At 43.6% G+C, this 18,823-nt stretch overlaps 1 protein-coding gene across 1 annotated transcript; it reads left to right on the top strand.

The window, feature by feature from the left end:
- The first annotated feature begins 17,256 nt into the window (after window positions 1-17,256).
- LOC122665416 lies at window positions 17,257-18,568 on the top strand. Its single transcript, XM_043861565.1, has 2 exons — window positions 17,257-17,863; window positions 17,937-18,568. The coding sequence occupies exons 1-2, from the start codon at window positions 17,257-17,259 to the stop codon at window positions 18,566-18,568; spliced, it is 1,239 nt and encodes a 412-aa protein (XP_043717500.1).
- The last annotated feature ends 255 nt before the right edge of the window (window positions 18,569-18,823 follow it).

The raw sequence follows: 18,823 nt of genomic DNA, 5'->3' as shown, positions 1-18,823 counted from the left end.
GTGAACTAGGTCTTTTTGGAAGTCAAATCACGACTTAGGACTCCCTCTATGAGTCTAAACAAGGTTTGGATGAACCAAGTAAAGTTCAAATAGAGTTGTCGCTAGTCCATGAGGTGTTATGAATGACCTCCACTCAAGGTCTCTATTGATCATTCAACTAAATCAGTGGAAACTAGCCCATCAATTTTGCTTTCTTATTATCTACCTACAGGTTTAGATTCTATACATCCCACTATGGGTTTCTATACCACAAGGATTAGGCTTCCCACCCATAGGTTTTGGTTCTTAGATTTACGGAGTTTAAGGATCTTCATCCTCAAAGGTAACTCTCCTCCTTTTATATAAGAGGGGAGTCACAGCGTATGCTAATGCCTATCATCTCCTACCGGCTTGGCCAGTTGGGTGAAGGCCCTAACCATTTCACATTCAAGGCATTAAACTAGATTTGAGTGGTCTCCATTAATGGGCCAGACAACAGGGGTGTTAAATCTAGGGTATAGGCACACAATCAACACATATCGGTGTGGCTAAAGGTCTCAAAAATCTGGGCTCAAAATCCTAAAAGAAATCGGACGGACTCACAGGCGGAATCAGTGCTATGAGTCCGTTCGTGGCTCCTCTGCGAGATAGGCAGAGCGGACTAACGGACGGATGTGGAACTTGAATCCGTTCGTTCGTCTGTTCTCAGAGGGCTCCATTTTATAAAAATACCGAGGTGATCGGATCTTCGGACATACTCATGGGTGTGGATCCGTTTGTTGGTCCGCGCAGTTTAAGAATGAAAATTTCAAGTTTTGTGTGGGGCGGATTTGCGAGCGGAGTCACAATAAGTGGATCTGTTCGTTCGTCCGTTCCCAGAATTTTGACACGAGTTTTAAAACTCACTTTTGGCTCCAAAGAGGGAAAACATAACCATAGGGGGAAAGGCTTTACCAGGGATTTTCGTTCAAGCTTTCTTGCCCTCCTTTGGTGGTTTTTGGTGATTCCAAGCCTCAAAGTTCATCCCTCACTTGATCAAGGTATGGCTTTCTTCCCATTCCCCTTTCTCTTCGCTTTTCCTTCCCATTTGGGGGGGGGGGTTTGCTTGTGTCTCTTCATCTTCCCTTCCCCTTTTCCTTGGATTTGGGATGAACACCTCAAGTTTGTGGTTATGTTTTGAGTTTGCTTGCACTTTCATGGTCATGTACACCAAGACCATGCCCAAAATCGATTAGAGGCTAGGGTTTTTGGGTTTGAATCAAGCCCTAATCAATCAATGGCACTATGTTAGTGGATCCTTGTATGAACATTGCATCTTTTATAAATTTTAAAGTCTTTACAAGAATTTTAGAGATTGTTTGTCATGTTTGTCATGCCTAGTTGAATTTCTTAGATTATTTTTAGGTTTTAGTTGGATAATTTCTTCAATTCTTCTATGCTTTGGGAAAAGCTCTTCAAGTTCAGGTTTAATTCATTACATACCCTATAATCTCATAGGAAATTTTTCCATTGTCATATCCTCAAGCACATTCTCTTCTTGTTCATATGATTGTTAATAAAATCCTTGGAATTTATCCTTTTTTTTTCTTCAAATAAATGATTCTTGTCTCTTGTTGGGGTATTTCATTCAATCACTTGCTTGTTTGGTGTTGATTGGGATGTAAGATAGTCAAAAACACATATTGTTCACATTGATCTCATTCTTTCACATCCACACACTAGGGAGTTTGTATGGATTTGTATATGTATATAATTTTGTCTCTTTTCCTTCACTTCAGTCATATCTCCAATGGTATCCTTGTCTTATTTTCTCATTGTGTACTCTTTCCATACTACAATCTCCATATCATGTAGGCAATTTATTTCTATACTTTTATTTGCCAATTATATCTCATTATTCTAATTTGGCTTACATTTGTTGTCTTCTTTGGTGGTGTCTTGTGTGTAGGTGATTAGCCATGGCTCCCAAGAGGAAGAGGGACTTGGCCATAGTGCAAGCTATTCCCATGGCCTACAATGTGGGGAGGTTCACTTTGGAAAAGATCAAGGGGATATTTTGATAACACCTATTCAACAGGAAGATTCTAGTAGAGAGGGATGTAATAGTGGAAGAACTTCTGGCATACAAAATTGGTGCCCGATTCGATAGGTTGAGGTGGACTGGCATGTTGACTCAACTAGAACTCTATTACCCCACCTTGGTTAGGGAATTTTACTCGAATCTGGTACTAGTCAAAGAGGATGATGATGGGTTCAAGCTGACTTCCTGTGTGAAGGGAGTTGTCATTGGCTTTAATGCAGTGGAGTTGAGGATTCTTCTGGATGTATCCTTAGAGGTGAGAGAGTCTATTATCCTCCAGGCAGTCATCCTGACAAGTGCCTGCATTCAAATGAGAGTAAAAAATTGTTCAAGGTTGTCACAAATGACAAGTACGATGAAAATGAAGATCTCTCCAGGTTTCCTCCTTCTTAGCGGGTTCTTATCTTTATAGCCAGAACCAATCTGGCTCCTTCCAAAGCACACAACACTCAGCCTCCTCTGATGTCTGCGGTTCTAGTTCATTCTCTGTACACTGGCTAGCCTATTTGCCTGCCTCATGTGGTCATCTAGCATATGGCTCGTGCAGTACTGAATCCTGCTCGCAACAACACTTTGCCATATGGTACTGCTCACCAGAGTCTTTATGTATTTTGGGGTTGATCTTGACCATGAGTCCAAGGAAACAAGCATTAAGGGGCCCATTGGATTCAATGCACTACAGAAGATGGGGCTGTACTATAATTATGACAGTGCTGGGGAGCAGGTCAAGTATGGAGAGGGCAAAGGACCCAGAGAGGTTGATGATGATAGTGATGATGACATCGAGTTTATGGGCTCCGGGCCATTTGTTGCAGGGTCTTTAGGTGCACCAGGGGGTGGAAGTGACATACTGATGGCCATCAGGCGACTGAACCTAAGGATGTTGGAGGGCTTTGATGAGGTCAAGAAGCAATTCTCCAGCCAGGCTCGGCGTCTCGAGGGCATAGAGAGAGGAGTAGATGACATTAACACCTTCCTTAGTCACGGTGGTAGCGACGGTGCAGATGACTAGCCCAGCTCTTTCTCCAGCAAATCTGAAATCGTGTTTTGATCAATCTTTTGATTACTTGTCTTTAAGTTTGGGATGTGGAACTATTTTCTTTTGGCTTTTCTTTATTTCCCTGCTTTTCTCTTTTTCTTTTGATCAGCTAGTCTGGAGACTTTTAAGTATGGTGAACTTGTGTCCTTTTGTTTTGGGATGGACAAAATCACATGTTTTGAGTTGGATTGGTTGGATTCTTATGTTTTGAGTTGGGAGAATCACAGTCACTCCCAGGCAAGAATTGGAACAGTTGGTGGTTGAATTTGTATATCTTTAATTAGGCAGGATAGGATCACAGGTTTTTGAGTTGGAATGGATGGAATCATGGATGTTGAATTGAGAAGGACATAGTTGACTTCAGGAAGGATTTGGGACAATTTGAAGTTGTACTTAGTTTCACATATATATATATATATACTTATATACTTACTTAATTCCCTCTTGTTTGAATCATTATTGATAATTTGTGGGTTGGTTATGTTTGATTAATTATTTATTATAAATTATCGCATATAATTGCCCATCTATTACCTATTTAAAACTCAACCAAACAATTACATAGTTGTAACTCGGTAGCCTATGTTCCAAGCCCTAGTTCCGTGTTACCTATTATGTTTTAGGTTCTTGTTTCACCACAATCAGTCTTCTCCTATGTTTGCATACAATCATTTATGCTCTTAAGATTTTTAATTTAGAGCCTAATTTGTGGAGAGTAAATCAAAAGGTTACGCCAGACTGTGGTCGGTGTAGAGCATCATTGCTCTGATACCACTCTGTCACGCCCCCATCCCGATGAAGATATTTTACATTAAATAGGAGGTGACTGGGACAACCAACGTCATCCCAATACCTACCAGGACCACAGATATAGTGTCCCGAGCCATAGTCCACCCTGTCATCAATCATTATAACAGTAAGGAATGTACCAAATGGAATACATCGTTCCAATCACAGAGTTAGCAAAAGCAAAATTTAATTTAAATCATGTGAAATTATAGAGTATCGGTTCTCTAATGATAACACATAGTACAATATCAATGTTTGTAACCATTCAATCTCTCCTTAAAATTTAAACATATAGTTTATACATGATTGAGGTTGAACACAGAAATTAAATAATAAATAATTACCACAAGGGCACCATCCTTGGGTGTACATCTACATCCAAGTCACAGCCACCGGCTCCACTTGATTCGCATCCAACGGTGCTCATCAAGAGGTTACATGCATATCAACTAAAAATGGATTGCGCAATGGAGTTAGCAACACTAGCTAGTGAGGGAGCAAAGGGGAATGCACACACATACACACAAATAGTTTCCAAGTAGAATGATGCATGCTAATGTTAAATTCATTTTCCACCTAACACACAATTCTACAAGTCTAGTGTATGCTACTGTGATAACTCAAGAGACACTGAGGGTCACTTAACTTATCGCCCCAGGAAAACCTCAATTATCACACAGGAACCTACATTGGTAGAAACCATCTAGTCACCCAGTGGCAGACCCCGATAGCCATCACTACCCCTGACTTGGCCTCTCCCACCTCCACAGGCAACAGGTGCTCAGACTATCCAACATATAAACCCCTGTTGGCAAGGGTCGTAGCATAAGGGAGCAAGCATCCTAGCCACAGATATACTACATGCAAGTCCTATCGTCTAGAGAGGTATTTCGGGTGCATCAACTTCCCATTCCATCTAGTACCCAGATACCAGCATGGCACGACACATACAAATCATGATGGCATATAACAGTTTTCATAATTAAATAAATTGGGGTTCCGATACCTACACACCCGACACCATAGCTCAATACAACGGTGAGAATAATATCACATTCATAACAGTCACAATTGAGATAAATAATGCAATGCACATAATGCTTATATTTATATAATAGCATGCTTAAGATTGCTTATTATATATATATATATATATATATATATATATTCAAACCTAACAAAGTCACCCAAATCCCACTCACCGAACTTGCGTGTCACCCGGCGTGGTTGACATGAATCTCACCGATGCACTAGCTATCCATCGAGTTGGGTAGCCTAAAAATACAAAAGCAATCATTAAAACATGTATAGAAGGGTCCCATGCTAGGCCCCCAAGGTTAAAATTAAGTTTCAACTAAGACAGTACGAGCGGACTCACGGACGAAAGCAGCAGGGTGAATCCATCCCTGACTCCGTTCAGGCCAAAACACAAGGAGCGGATCCACGAATGAAACATCTTACTTGGATCCGATTGTGCATCCATTCGATTTCTGAGACATACCCAAGAGCGAGCGGATCCACGGGCGGATACGCCATCTTAATCCACCTGTGCATCCGTTCGATCCCTGAGACATACTCGAGAGTGAACTGACCCACTGGCGGAGGCAATAGATTGAATCCGTTCCTTTATCCATTCAAGTCAAATCATAAGGATTACACTGGGCGGAGTGACGGACGGTACCACGATTGGTGGATCAGGTCATGCATCCGCCGAAAATCCTTTCTGAGATTTCAAAGGGCTTCTTCTCCAGCTTGAAGCTTGGAGCTCACCCAACACTTAGGGACATGGAGAGGGTGTCTAAGTCTCCCTAGGATCACTAGAACCTAGGCTTATCCTATGGATCTAAGATCACACAAGGGTTTGGTCTCAATTTGGTCTAAGGGTAAGGTTTCATGGCTTAGAACTAAGGTCCAACAACATTGGCTACAAATGCAGCACATAGGAACCATTTCTAGAGTTAAGTCAGCATCATTTGAGCTCTAATCAAGGACCGAGCTTCACCTTGAGTCCCAAATGGAACCCTAGGTTAGCTCAAGCTCAAGGAATTTATCAAAATGGAAATGAGAATGGAGAAGTACCAAGTTTCAGGTCTTACCTTGGTGAGAGGAGCTCCAATTCTAGCCCTAGCCAGCCTTGAAGATCCACCTCCTTTTCCTCCCAACCATCCTCTCCATCTCTTCTTCTCGCCTTGTTCGGACAGCAAGAAGAGGCGATGTGAGGCAGCCATCCATCTTAGCATGGCCTCCATCTTCTTCCCTTCCCCTCCTATTCCTCTCCTACTTGTACTTCTTCTTCTTCTTTCCTCCTTCTCCCCCTTTCTTTGTCTCTTCTCCTCCACGGTTTGCTTAGGAGGGGGAGAGATAAGGGAATAGGAGTTTAGGATTGTCTTTTAAGGGGTAGAAGGGCCTTAGGTCATGTTTGGTTAGGTACCCCCAAACACTAGTTAGTATCCTAGGTTCAAATGGGTTTTAATTTGGGTCTTAGGGCATGTTTGGCCCAAGTCTTAAACCATTAAGTCCATTTAGTTAAGTAGGACATGTTTGGGTTAGGCCTAAGTCTTATAAGACCTATTAGCCCTTAGGCCTTGTTTGGTTCAAGTTAAAATAGTAAAACCCATTATTTACTTAAGTTAAGTCTTGTAGGCCCACTTTCATGGCCCAATCAACCAATTAATGGTAAGGGTGAGGGTCTACCTAGTTCGGGGACCTAATTAGGGTGTCCAGGACACGAAGATGTGAGTCCCACAAGTAATTAAACCAAAAGGGCACGTAATAGCATGGGCGGATCCTCAAGTGAATTCAGTTCAAGTGAGTCCGTTGCTGCTATCAGGGCCTAAACTTTAAGGAAAGTTGTGGGGCTTTGACCTGTACTTCCAGGACTTAAGGGGTACTTATAATAATATCTTAAGTTTGAGATCACAGGTGTTGGCCAGTGCCACCATGGCATTGCCCTTGTTAAAGCTCTGCATTACCCCGGAGTATAAGGGTATATTTCGGGTGCGGGTGTAACACCTACACTGCGTTCCAAACACATAAGGAGAACTATTGTTACCGAGTCATGCCATTCGGGCTAAAGAATGCAGGGGCAACCTATCAGAGAATGGTCAATAAGATGTTTAAGGAGCAGATTGGGCACAACATGGAGGTGTACGTGGATGATATGCTCGTGAAAAGCGTCAAGGCTAAGTAGCACCTAGCTGACCTAGAGGAAGTGTTCGAGGTACTGAGGAAGAACCAGATTAAGCTGAACCCCACCATGTATGCCTTCGGCATGACGTCAGGGAAGTTCCTAGCTTCATGGTCTTAGTACGTGGAATAGAGGCCAATCCATCAAAGATCAGGGCAATCTAGGAGATGTTGCCACCTCGAATAGTCAGAGAGGTACAGAGGCTGAATGGAAGGATCGCGGCCCTATCAAGATTGGTGTCACGGGCTGGGGACAAGTGTCTACCATTCTTCAAGATGTTGAAGAACCTCCAAAATCCTAAAGACTTCACATGGATGGAGGAGTGCCAGAGAGCCTTCGAGGAATTAAAAAGGTACCTGAAAAGTCCACCACTACTAGGACGACCAGAGCCTAACGAGGAGTTACAACTCTACTTGGCCGCCACCCTAGTTGCGGTAAGCGCAGTATTACTGAAGGAGGAAGGTAAATAGTAGAGACCTATCTACTACATCAGTCATGTGTTGATCGATGCAAAACTAGGTATATCCGGATTGAGAAGGTAGCCTATGCACTCGTGATTGCGGCAAGGAAGCTAAGGCCATACTTCCAGGCCTATACAGTCGTGGTGCTCACAGTGTTACATCCGCACCCGAATTCACTATTAATTATAATTTCTCTCTCCTATGGCGTGTAGATTTTGCTACCGTGTATGCTGGCGAGTTGTTTTCGCTTGTGGTCAAACCTAGCCACAAGATCATTGACTAGTCCACGGGCCAGCCTGTGGAGGAAAGGTTACTTAACCGACAGTGGGGAGGATTTATCGATGATGACTTCGTCGATCATCCTCCTAGCACGAGTCCATGAAGCGAGGAGTACCAAAAGGGGTTCCCTGTGTCCCCATAGCTAGACACCTCCTTTGGCGACGAGCTTAGTATCGCGATTGGGAAACTATTCCGGATCACGAAGGACACGTCTTGATGGTCAAGGGGTAAGATACTGACCTTGTGAATGTTACTGTACCCTCCCCTAGTTGACTTTGAAGTGTGGGCCAAAGCCCCATCAATTTCCTTATGTTTCTGCCCTTACAGTAGCAACAGACGCATGAGCAGACTCACTAAGACTAAATCCACCCGTTAGTCCGCCTGTGCTGTTTGAGGACTTTATGTGTTTTCCTTGTGTGGGACCTATACCCTATGCCCCGGGCACTCTATCTAGTCTGTTAGACGAGGTGGGCTCCATCTTTGATTCCCTTAACTTGTGGGCTTACCATTTGGGTGGACCCATTATCTTGGTAGACCTTTTAATTGAGTTTTGACTCTTAGTGCCCATACCAAATAGACTGTTACACCCGCGCTCGGATTTATTATTTAATAGTGTCTTCTCTCGTGTGACGTGTAGATTCTACTACCGTGTATGCTGGCAAATTATTTTCACTTGTGGTCAAACCTAGCCACAAGATCGTTGACCATAGCACGGGCCTACCGGTGGAAGAGAGGTTCCTTAATCGGCAGTGGGGAAGATTTGTTGATGGTGATTTCGTCGATCATCCTACCAGCATGAGTCCGCAAAGTGAGGAGTACCGAAAGGCTTACCCTGTGTCCCCACAGCTAGATACCTCCTTTGGCGATGAGCTTAGTATCACGATCGGGAAGCTATTCGGGATCACGAAGGACACATCGTGACGGTCAAGGGGTAAGATATTAATCTTATGAATGATACTGTACCTTACTCTAGTTGACCTTCATGTGTGGACCTAGGCCCAACTCTTTTCCTTGTGTTTCTGCCCTTACAACAGCAACGGATGCACGAGCGGACTCATCAACACTGCATCCGTCCGTTAGTCTGCCCGTGTTGTCTCAGGGTTTTGTGTGTTTTCCTTGTGTGGGACCCACACCTCGAACCTCGGACACCCTAGTTCAACCTCTTGGACGAGGTTGGTCCCATCCTTATTTTACCTTGGGTTATAGGTTGCCAGTTGGTGGACCCATTGGCTAATAAGCCTTTTAATGAGTTTTAACTCTTTAGGCCTTAAACCAAACAAGCCCTAAGGAGGGAGATTAATCTTAAACCTAAGACTTAAACTCTCAAACCCATTCACTTCTCTACCTACCCAAACCGTGGAGCTGAGGGAGCATTGAAGGCTTGGGGAAGAAGGGCTTGAGAGGTTGTGGAGGTGGAAGGCATCAATTGGTTCAACTTGAGGTAAATGACCTCACCTACCTCTTCCTCTCTTCCTTTTTTCGGGTTGGAGACCTCATTGGGATCGATTTCAAGCTTAGGGATTCTCTTGAGAATCCATGGAACCTCACTAATTTCTCCCTTTGAAGCCTCTACTCCCCTCTTTATTGCATTTATGGCTTGGAATGACCTTATGATGTTCAAGCATTCAAAACCTAGCTTAGGTTTGTAAGAAACCTTGGAGATGGATCCAAATCCATTAAACCCTATGTGATTCTTGTTGGGCTTCGTGTATTGGACCTTCAACGAAGGTCTGAGCTCACCTTCTCTGCCCTAAAACCCCTATGGATCCATGAATGAAGGGCTGAATGTAATACTCTTCGCAGCTATTCAAAAGAAGGGCAGCGGATGAACGGCTAGACTCACTGTCATGTATCCATTCGTTAGTCCGTTCAGCCTAATATGGCTCTCCTTCGGAGCGGAGTTACGAGCCGACCCACCTAAGTGAATCCACCTGAAACCCAGAATCCTTAAGTTTCTCTCGGGCATGTCTCAGGGTTGGAACGGATCTACGAGCAGACTTACGTTCCGCATCCGCCCGTGAGTCCGTTCCATATATTTTCAGGGCATGGCCTGGGCGGATCCACGACCGGATTCACCCGGGTGGCTCCATTCCTTCATCCGTTCCTACTGATTTGGCCCAAATCATATTTGTTTGTTGGGATCTTTTGTGGGACCCACCTATATACTTCTAACACTGTTCCCATTCATTCTTAGACCTTAGAATCTACACGAAAGTACGTGCCTTAGAACAAACCTTTCCAAATACCCCGGTGGACAATCAAGCAATCGGTGAATGGGCTTTAGGTGATGATTGGGATTGATATATATATTTATAGGAATGCATTAACTAGAATTATATATTGATTTTTGTGTTTATATTCATTCTTGCCATGTTGCATTTTGCATATGAAACCTGTGGATATGATTTGATGAGATGTGAGCATGATGCTTTATATTGCGATATTGGGTTACGGTGCCGGTTGCATTAGCACTGGAACCCCGTGACTTTTATAAATATAATAATTACTTGTTTGCCATTCTGGTCTGTATGCTGCCTTGCCATGCTGGTACACGGGTACTAGATCGAATGGGAAGTTAATGCACCTAGAATACCTCTCGGGATGATAGAAATGCATGTAGTATATTTGTGGTTAGGATCTACCGTACCTTATGCTATGACCCTTGCCAATAGGGGTGTAGGTGTTGGATAGTCTGAGCACTTGTGGTCTGTGGAGGTGGGAGAGGCCAGGACAGGGGTAGTGATGGCTATCGGAGTCTGCCACTAGGTGGTCATGATGGCTTCTACCGGTGCAGGTCCCATGTGATAATTGAGGTTTCACTGGGGTGATAGGATAAGTGACCTCAATGTCTCCCGAGTTATCACAGTAGTATACGCCATGACTTAGATTGCTTGCTAGGTGGAAAATATAAAGTTAACATTTCATGCATCATGGACTATGTGTGATTGTATATATGTGCACTCCCCTTTCCCCTCACTGGCTTAGTGGGGCTAACCCCCTGTGTACATAACTTTTTAGACTTTGATGCAGGTGAGGTTTACTTGGCCAGGCTGGATGTACAGCCGATAGATTATGATGGTATCGGGACAGAGGAACCTGGGTACGTGTCGGAGGAACACTGCGACGGTTGCCCCTGCGATGATTGTGCTTATGGGCACTGACACTTCAGGGATACTTCCCTAACTTTTAATTCTTTTGGGGTATTGTACCCGTTCTAGACCTTTTCTGCAATAACTTATTATAGTTTTGAGTAGTTATGTCATGGTCAGCTAACACCAGTACTATTATTATGTTATCACTTAGATGGCTGAACATACTGTAACTACTTATGTAATTAATGCTTCCGCTCATTATGACTCTGACAAATATTGGAATGGTATTCCTTTTTACTCAATGTATTTATTGGGTGGGCCCTTGGGTGATGATCATGTGCTAGGACACTGCGTCGTTGATCCTGGTAGGTATTGGGGTGACATGTACATCCCAATCACCCTCTTGACTGTGCTTGTGGCATAAGCTTGGGATAGGGGTGTGACATAGACCCTAAGTGAGATTTGGTATAAGACTAAGACTTAGTCCTTAAGCCTCATTACTTCCTTCACCTATCCAAAATGTTGGAGCTGTGGGAGCATTGAAGGCTTGGAGAAGAAGGGTTTGGAGAGGCTGTGGAGGTGGAAAGCATTAAATAATCCATCCTTGAGGTAGGCATCTTCACCTTCCTCTCTCTCTTTTTCATTTTAAGTTTGGGGGATCCCTTGGAATCGAATCCAAGCTTAGGGATTCTCTTGGAAACCCTTTAAAACCTTTTGAATGCTCCTTGAAGACCCATAATCCCTCCCCATAATGCTTCTATGGATTTGACAACCCAAATGCTGTTCAAGCATTTGAAACCCAGCTTAGGTTTGGGAAAAACCTTGGAGATGGATCCAAATCCCTTGAATCCCCTTACCTTCTTTGAGGACCATGTGTATTGGACCTCCAACGAAGGTTTGAGCTCACCTCGCCAACCTTAGGACCTCTATGGACCCATGAATGAAGGGATGGAGGTGATAATCCTCATAGCTTTCAAAGGAATGGCAGTGGACAAATGACTGGACTCACTATCGTGTATCCGTCCGTTAGTCCGTTCAGCCTAACCTAGCTATTTAATCTGGGCGGAGCCAAGAGTGAACCCACCTAGGTGAATCCGCTTATAGCTCAGGTTAAGCTTAGGTGTGTCTCAGGGTTTGGACGGATTCACAAGCAGATCCATGTTCTGCATCCGCCCGTGAATCCATTCCATATATTTTCTGGGTATGGCCTGGACGGATCCACGATCGGACTCACCTGGCTGACTCCGTTCCTTCATCCACCCCTGCTGTCGTGATTCAAACTTCAATTAAATTGTTGGGACCCTTTATGGGACCCACCTATACACTTCTAACACTACTTCCACGCGTTCTCAGACTTTGAAATCTGTATAGGAGTGCTTGCACTAGAATAAACCTCAACAAACGATAAGCAAACGAACTATGAGTAGGTTTGGGTGATGTTTGGGTTGGACATATACATATATATAAATGCTATCATATGGATTACATAATGGTTTATGTGCTTGCATTCATTCTTGCCATGTTGCATCTTGCATATAGAACCATGTTGGATACAATTGGATGAAATGTGGAAATGATGCTTTACATTGTTATATTGGGTTACGGTGCCGGGTATGCCAGTGCTGGAACCCCGAAGTTCTTATTAATATATTCATTGCTTGCCATCCTGGCCTGTATGCGCCGTACTGTGCTGGTACCCAGGTGCTAGATGGAATGGGATGTTAAAGCACCCGGAATACCTCTCGGGATGATAGAATTGCATATAATATATCTGTGGTTAGGAATTATACTCCCTTATGCTACGACCCTTGCCAACAGGGGTTTACGTGTTGGATAGTCAGAGCACCTGATGTCTGTGGAGGTGGGAGAGGCCAGGTCAGGGGTAGCAACGGCTATTTGGGGTCTGCCACTGGGTGGCCTATGGCTTCTACCGGTGTAGGTCCCTTGTGATAATTGAGGTTTCACTGGGGCGATAAGATAAGTGACCCTCAGTGTCTCCCGAGTTATCATAGTAGCATATATCGTGACTTAGACTGTTTGTTAGGTAGAAAATATATATATTTAACATTGCATTCATCATGGACTATATGTGAATTTGTGTATGTGTACTCCCCTTTCCCCTCACTAGCTCAGTGGAGCTAACCCCCTCTGTACACAACTTTTAGATTTTGATGCAGGTGATGGATACTTGGCTGGCCTAGATGTACAGTCGGCAGAGTATGATTGTATTGGGACAGAGGAGCCTGGGTACGTGTCAGAGGAACACGATGATGGTTGCCCCTGTGATGATTGTGCTTATGGGCACTGATTTTACTTGTGGACTTTCCCCACCTTTCGATTCTTTTGGGGCTTTGTGCCTGTCATAAACACTTTATGTAATAACTTACTATTATTTTGAATAGTTATGTCATTGTCAGCTGGTGTCAGCAATAACTATTATATTATCACCTAGACAGCTGAACATACTGTAACTGCTTATGTAAATACTGCTTCCGCTCTTTATAACTCTGATAATGATTAGAAATATTTACTTCTTTTGCTCAAATGTAACTATTTAGGTGGGCTCTTGGGTGGTGACTATGCGCTGGGACACTATGTCGTTGATCCTGGTAGGTATTGGGGTGATGTGTGTCATCCTAATCACCCTCTTGACTGTGCTTATGGCATAAGCTTGGGATAGGGGCGTGACAGCATGGTATTAGAGCGTGATGCTCTGCACTAGCCATGGCTCACCAAGGGCTCTTAATTTACTCTGCACAATAGGGTCTCAATTAAAAGCTTTTAATCAGCATAATTGGAATGTGTGCAAAACATAGGAAGATGACTAGTTAGGGAGAAATCCAGGAACTACAGTAAATAATAGGAACAACTTGAGAGTTAAGAGAGATAATATATATATATTGGTCCAAGTTCCAACTATATCCAGCTGTTTTTTGCTTAAACCTCCTTTGGAGGCAAGCAACTACACAAAGTACAAGTAAAGTTCCCAAAATCATAGCCAACAGAACCATAATTACATTTTCAAAAAGAAGAAGAAGATAAAAGACAAGTTAAAATAAAGTATTATTCACAAACTTCCCACAAGACCACAAAAGAAACTGAAATTACGAAAAGTCAACAGAAACTCCATCAGATTCGGGGCCTAATCCCCCATTCCATCATCATTGCCTTCTTCCTCATCATTATCGCCCTCATAGTATAGATATGCATTTATGTCGTGGATGTCCTCCATTCTTTCGAGGCGATGGTTGTGAGAGGTAAAATGTCCACTGATACCTGCAAAGCCATCTAACATCTCTGAATTTAGCTTGGCCAGGCTGAGGTTCATCTGGTCTAGGGCATTTAGGACTGCACCCATCTCTGAAGTTCCAGAACTGGAGGCACCAGCAGCATATTGCACTGGAACCTCTCCCTCATCCTCATCACTAGCCTCTGCACCCCCATCTCCACCACCTGCTGGGACCACTGGCTCTCCATCACTATATGTGTTGACTATGATCTTCATGCGGGCCAGAAAATTCTTTCTAAATGGTTCCTTGAAGCTTTCACATGGTGGCTCATCATCTAGGTTAACCTAAAAATACTGGAAGATGCGGGTTAGAAGCCTTCCATAGGGAAGGGTTTTCTCAATTCTGGACTTGACTTGCTCCATATGTTTGATGATGACATAAGGCAGACTTATTTGGTTCCCCTGATACAAGCAGTACCCCAAAGTAGCAGACATAAGAGAAGGCTCGGTGTTGTGCCCTTTGACAGGCACCAGATTTGACTTGACTATCATGGTCAAAATCCTCTGAGAATAGCCAAAATCAGGTAGGTTTACTTGGCTTGCGTGCTTGTCATTGGTAAGGGTCTTATATAGATGTTGGTATTCTGCCAAAGACATGCAAGACAAAGGATCTCTCGCGGGCGGATGATATACTCGAGGCCCGAGAGAACTAACCCCTAGGATTACCCCTAACTCTACCTCATTGAATGAGATGTTGACTCCCTTCACAAAAGAGTTGATTCGAAGCATCCCCACATTCTCTTGAACTATTGTCCTGTTGGCGTAGAAGTGCTCAATTAGTTTAATATAGTAGTGCTTGGGCAAGACTAGCATGTTAGACCATCCTAAATGCTCGAATCTTGGCCCCACTTTGAAGGCCACGAGCTCCTCAGCAATGACATCCCTCCCTGTCTCTTTCTTTCGTGCTCGCAGTGTTTGGGTGTATAGGTTCTCTGCCTCTACAGACACAAAGAAGTTTGTATTGAATGGGATTGGGGCCGGAGCCGGTGTGCTGCAGCCGCAGGAGCCCTGATTCCTCTTGTCCTGGGAGCCATTTTCACTTAAGTTAACCTGCACACATTCAAATAAAATAAAAGAGACAATGTGAGTGATTGATCACTCCAATTTAAATAAAATATGAAGATGTGATACAAGAAAAATTTGTAGAACAATGGTCTTCTTGAACTCAAAGATTTAAAAGAAAATATAATGAACCTCTGTGGAGATGGGCATAATATTAAGGAAAATGAACAACAAACCATGCAAGCATTATGCTTGTAAAAGAAATTGAAGGAACAATAATATTCATACATTCAAGATTAAGGATAATTCCTTCTCAAATGACAAAATTGGGAAATTCTTCAAATTTCCATGGAGACAGTAAGAGTAGTTCTAAACAATAGTTGTACAAAAAAAAAATTTTTTTTTTACAGTAAACCCATGTAAGGTGGGGAGAATAAGTGATATACTTCATGTCCTAGGACAAAAACCACCAAAACAAGTGGGAGATTTCAGTTTTGGCAAGGGTTTGACTAACCCTAGCCCCAATCGATGGGTATTACATGTTTAACCATGATTACAACTAGGTTTGGGACTTAAAGGGACAAGAAAAACAATATCTCCACATATTTTCAAGCAATCAAACCCAATGTGAGTGAAAGGGGAGGAAAAGATGGATAAAAACCCTAGAAGAATAACTAGAACAACTCAAGGAATCCAAAATGGCTGGAGAATCTCATACCTTGAAGTAGGGAGTTTGAGATTGAGAGTAAAGGAGCCTAAATCCAAGATCCTTGGGCAAGAAAATTTGAGCGGATGAAGTCTAGGCGCCTCTGCTCTACTGCTCTGCCTCTAACCAACAAACCCAAAATACGAAAAGGAACTGCACGGTTACTATCCTTGTCAAAATTTGTCGAGCGGACGCACGACCGGACTCACTATCGTGAATCCGCTGAGTATAGAAATCTTGACCTTTCGTCTTCTAAATTGAGCGGACGAACGAACGGAACCACGATACAAGGATCTACCCGTTAATCCATTTGACTCAGATCCTCTAGGCCAATGGGAATCCTGAAAACGGACGAAGGAGCGGACTCACGTTCCGCATCTGCCCGTTAGTTCGCCCAAGCCAACTTTGCGAATGGAGTCACGAACGGACTCAGAGGTGTAGGTCCGTCCGTGGATCCACCTGTGTTCTAAAGGGCTACTGGCCTATATTTTTGGCTCAACCTCATTCTTAGGACTCTAGTTGCTGCTGTGTGTTGGTATACGCACCTTGTATACATTTTTGCTCTTCCCCTATATTGCAATTATTGTTCCCCTCATCCTTATGCTAACATGTGAGGCATCTCAATCTATCCGGTGCTAAATCATGGTCAATACTCGCAACCGAAATCGTTCCCCTCTTAGGGAAGATGCTGGTGATGTTTTTGAGGAAGGTTTGCTTGCACCGCCTTCGATGAGCACTAATGCAGATGTCGCCGCACTCTTAGGGAATATTCTGCGCGACATGCAGAGAGAACACCGGGAATCCCAAATTGAACAATGCACTTTTATGTAGAATGTGACTGCCCAGCTTCAAAATGTTGGTCGGGAAGGACCAAGCATACCACCTTCGGTGCATGAAGACCCAAATCCCACAGCTAATACCACTCCCATTATTCCTCCTTTTGGGCCGGCTGCAAATGAAGTTCCTACAGCGCAAGTAAACCAAAATCCACCTCCCCCTCCTCCGGCTGCCTTCCCTGTCAGAAATGTGGTACCGGAATGGGCCAATGCCTCCAAACTTTCAGAGAAGTTTCAAAAGCATCATCCTCCTACTTTTTATAAATTGATCCATAACTCCATGTTCCCGGCTACCTGGATATGGGATCTCGAAAGGATCTTTGAGGTGCTATCGTGTAGTGATCTCGAGAAGATTTGATGTGCTACCTTTTAACTCCGAGGTGACGTTGATGTATGGTGGCATTCCTCGAAGGATCATTTCTGGGTCAAATACCAATGCAACTTGGGCTCAATTTAAGGAAGCTTTTCTGGAGAACTACTTCCCAAGAAATTTCTGAGAAAAGAAGGAATTTAGTTCATGAGCCTCAGTCAAGGATCCAAGTTGGTCCTTGAATATCAACAAATCTTTGAGGAGTATTTTTACTTTGCTCTGACTCACTTGAAGACTGAGGATGTGAAGGCAAGAAGGTTCGAAAGAGGGCTTAGAGCCAGCTTGAGTACTTTGGTGGTACTACACAAGTACCCCACCTATGCAGAAGTGGTTGAAGCTGCCAAGCTGATAGAAGACCAGCAGAGGGAAAATTATTGGGCTATACAGGCAGGCAAGATGCCAATGCCATCTCATGACTCTAGGGGACCCAACAAGTTCCAGAGGAGAGGGGCTTATACCAATGCAGCCCCAATTCAGTCCTGTAGACCTGATGCGGGTCAAGTGCCTAAAGCTATACCTGCTTCTCATTACGGGGCTCAGACTCTTATTTGTTACAACTGCAAGGAGTCCGGCCATATGGCCAAGGATTGTCCACAACCACGACAATCAGGTTCATGGCCAGTTGTGACTTGCAAAGCACCCCTGGCAAAGATTGTTGTTCGCCTGCTTGTTCCTTCTCCAACGAGCAAGACTCAGGGGCAAGTTTATTCTGTTACTCATGAGGAAGCTCAGTTTAACCCTAGTGTTATCATAGGTATTGTACTTAACCACCTTAATCAAATCATTTATGTTGAGTTGATCATGTTTGGCTATTCGGGGTTTGTCAGGCATGATTTTTGTGTGCTCCTTACCTGCATATGTGTTATTTGACTCGGGGGTGTCACACTCCTTTGTATCCCCCTCCTTTGTCGAGAAATTACCAATTGAATCGGCCAGAATGGAGCAAAAGTTGACAGTTAGTACGCTGACTGGATGCAAAGTCGAGCTTGACCGGTCCTTCAACTTTTGCCCTGTTCGAGTAAGTGACCACGGGCTTGAGGCCACTTTGATCATTCTAGATATGAAAGACTTTGATATCATTCTGGGAATGGATTGGTTATCCACACATGGAGCTAGCCTGATCTGTGCAGAGAGGAAGATACTCTTCCGGACAAGAGAGGATAATGAGTTCGTATTCAAGGGTAGCAAAAGTAAGAAGCCTAAGAACCCAATCATATCGGCTCTCCAAGTTCAGAAGCTCTTAGCACAGGGTTGTCAATGTTATTTAGCCTCTATAATGGATACTGAAGCCAAGATTACACCTATGGAAGAGAAAAGTGTGGTGAGGGATTTTCCTGATGTCTTTCCGAAAGATCTTACCCGATTACCACTGGATCGGGAAACGGAATTTATGATTGATCTGATACCCTGTGCTGCTCCAGTATCAAAGGCACCGTACAGATGGCCCCATCAAAACTAAAAGAACTTCAAGAACAGCTTAATGACCTACTGAAGAAAGGTTTTATCAGGCCAAGTGTTTCCTCATGGGGCGCACCTACTTTGTTTGTGAAGAAGAAAGACGGTAGTATGTGTCTGTGCATTGACTACCGTGCACTCAACAAGCTTATGATCAAGAATCGATACTCGCTGCCCAGGATCGATGATTTGTTCAACCAATTGCAAGGCGCAAGGGTGTTCTCCAAGATTGATCTCCGCTCGGGGTATCATCAGCTAA

This window comes from Telopea speciosissima, chromosome 6 (assembly GCF_018873765.1).
Source record: "Telopea speciosissima isolate NSW1024214 ecotype Mountain lineage chromosome 6, Tspe_v1, whole genome shotgun sequence".
NCBI lineage: Eukaryota > Viridiplantae > Streptophyta > Magnoliopsida > Proteales > Proteaceae > Telopea > Telopea speciosissima.
The sequence above is the reverse complement of the archived record's forward strand: the minus strand, read 5'-3'. Positions and strand labels throughout refer to the sequence as shown.

What these genes read in the sequence shown, in the direction of transcription:
- LOC122665416 (XM_043861565.1), top strand. Translation starts at nt 17,257, where the DNA reads ATGAGCCTCAGTCAAGGATCCAAGTTGGTCCTTGAATATCAACAAATC. An exon ending in TAACCCTAGTGTTATCATAG is followed by an intron (nt 17,864 to 17,936) that starts GTATTGTACTTA and finishes GGGGTTTGTCAG; the next exon opens with GCATGATTTTTGTGTGCTCC.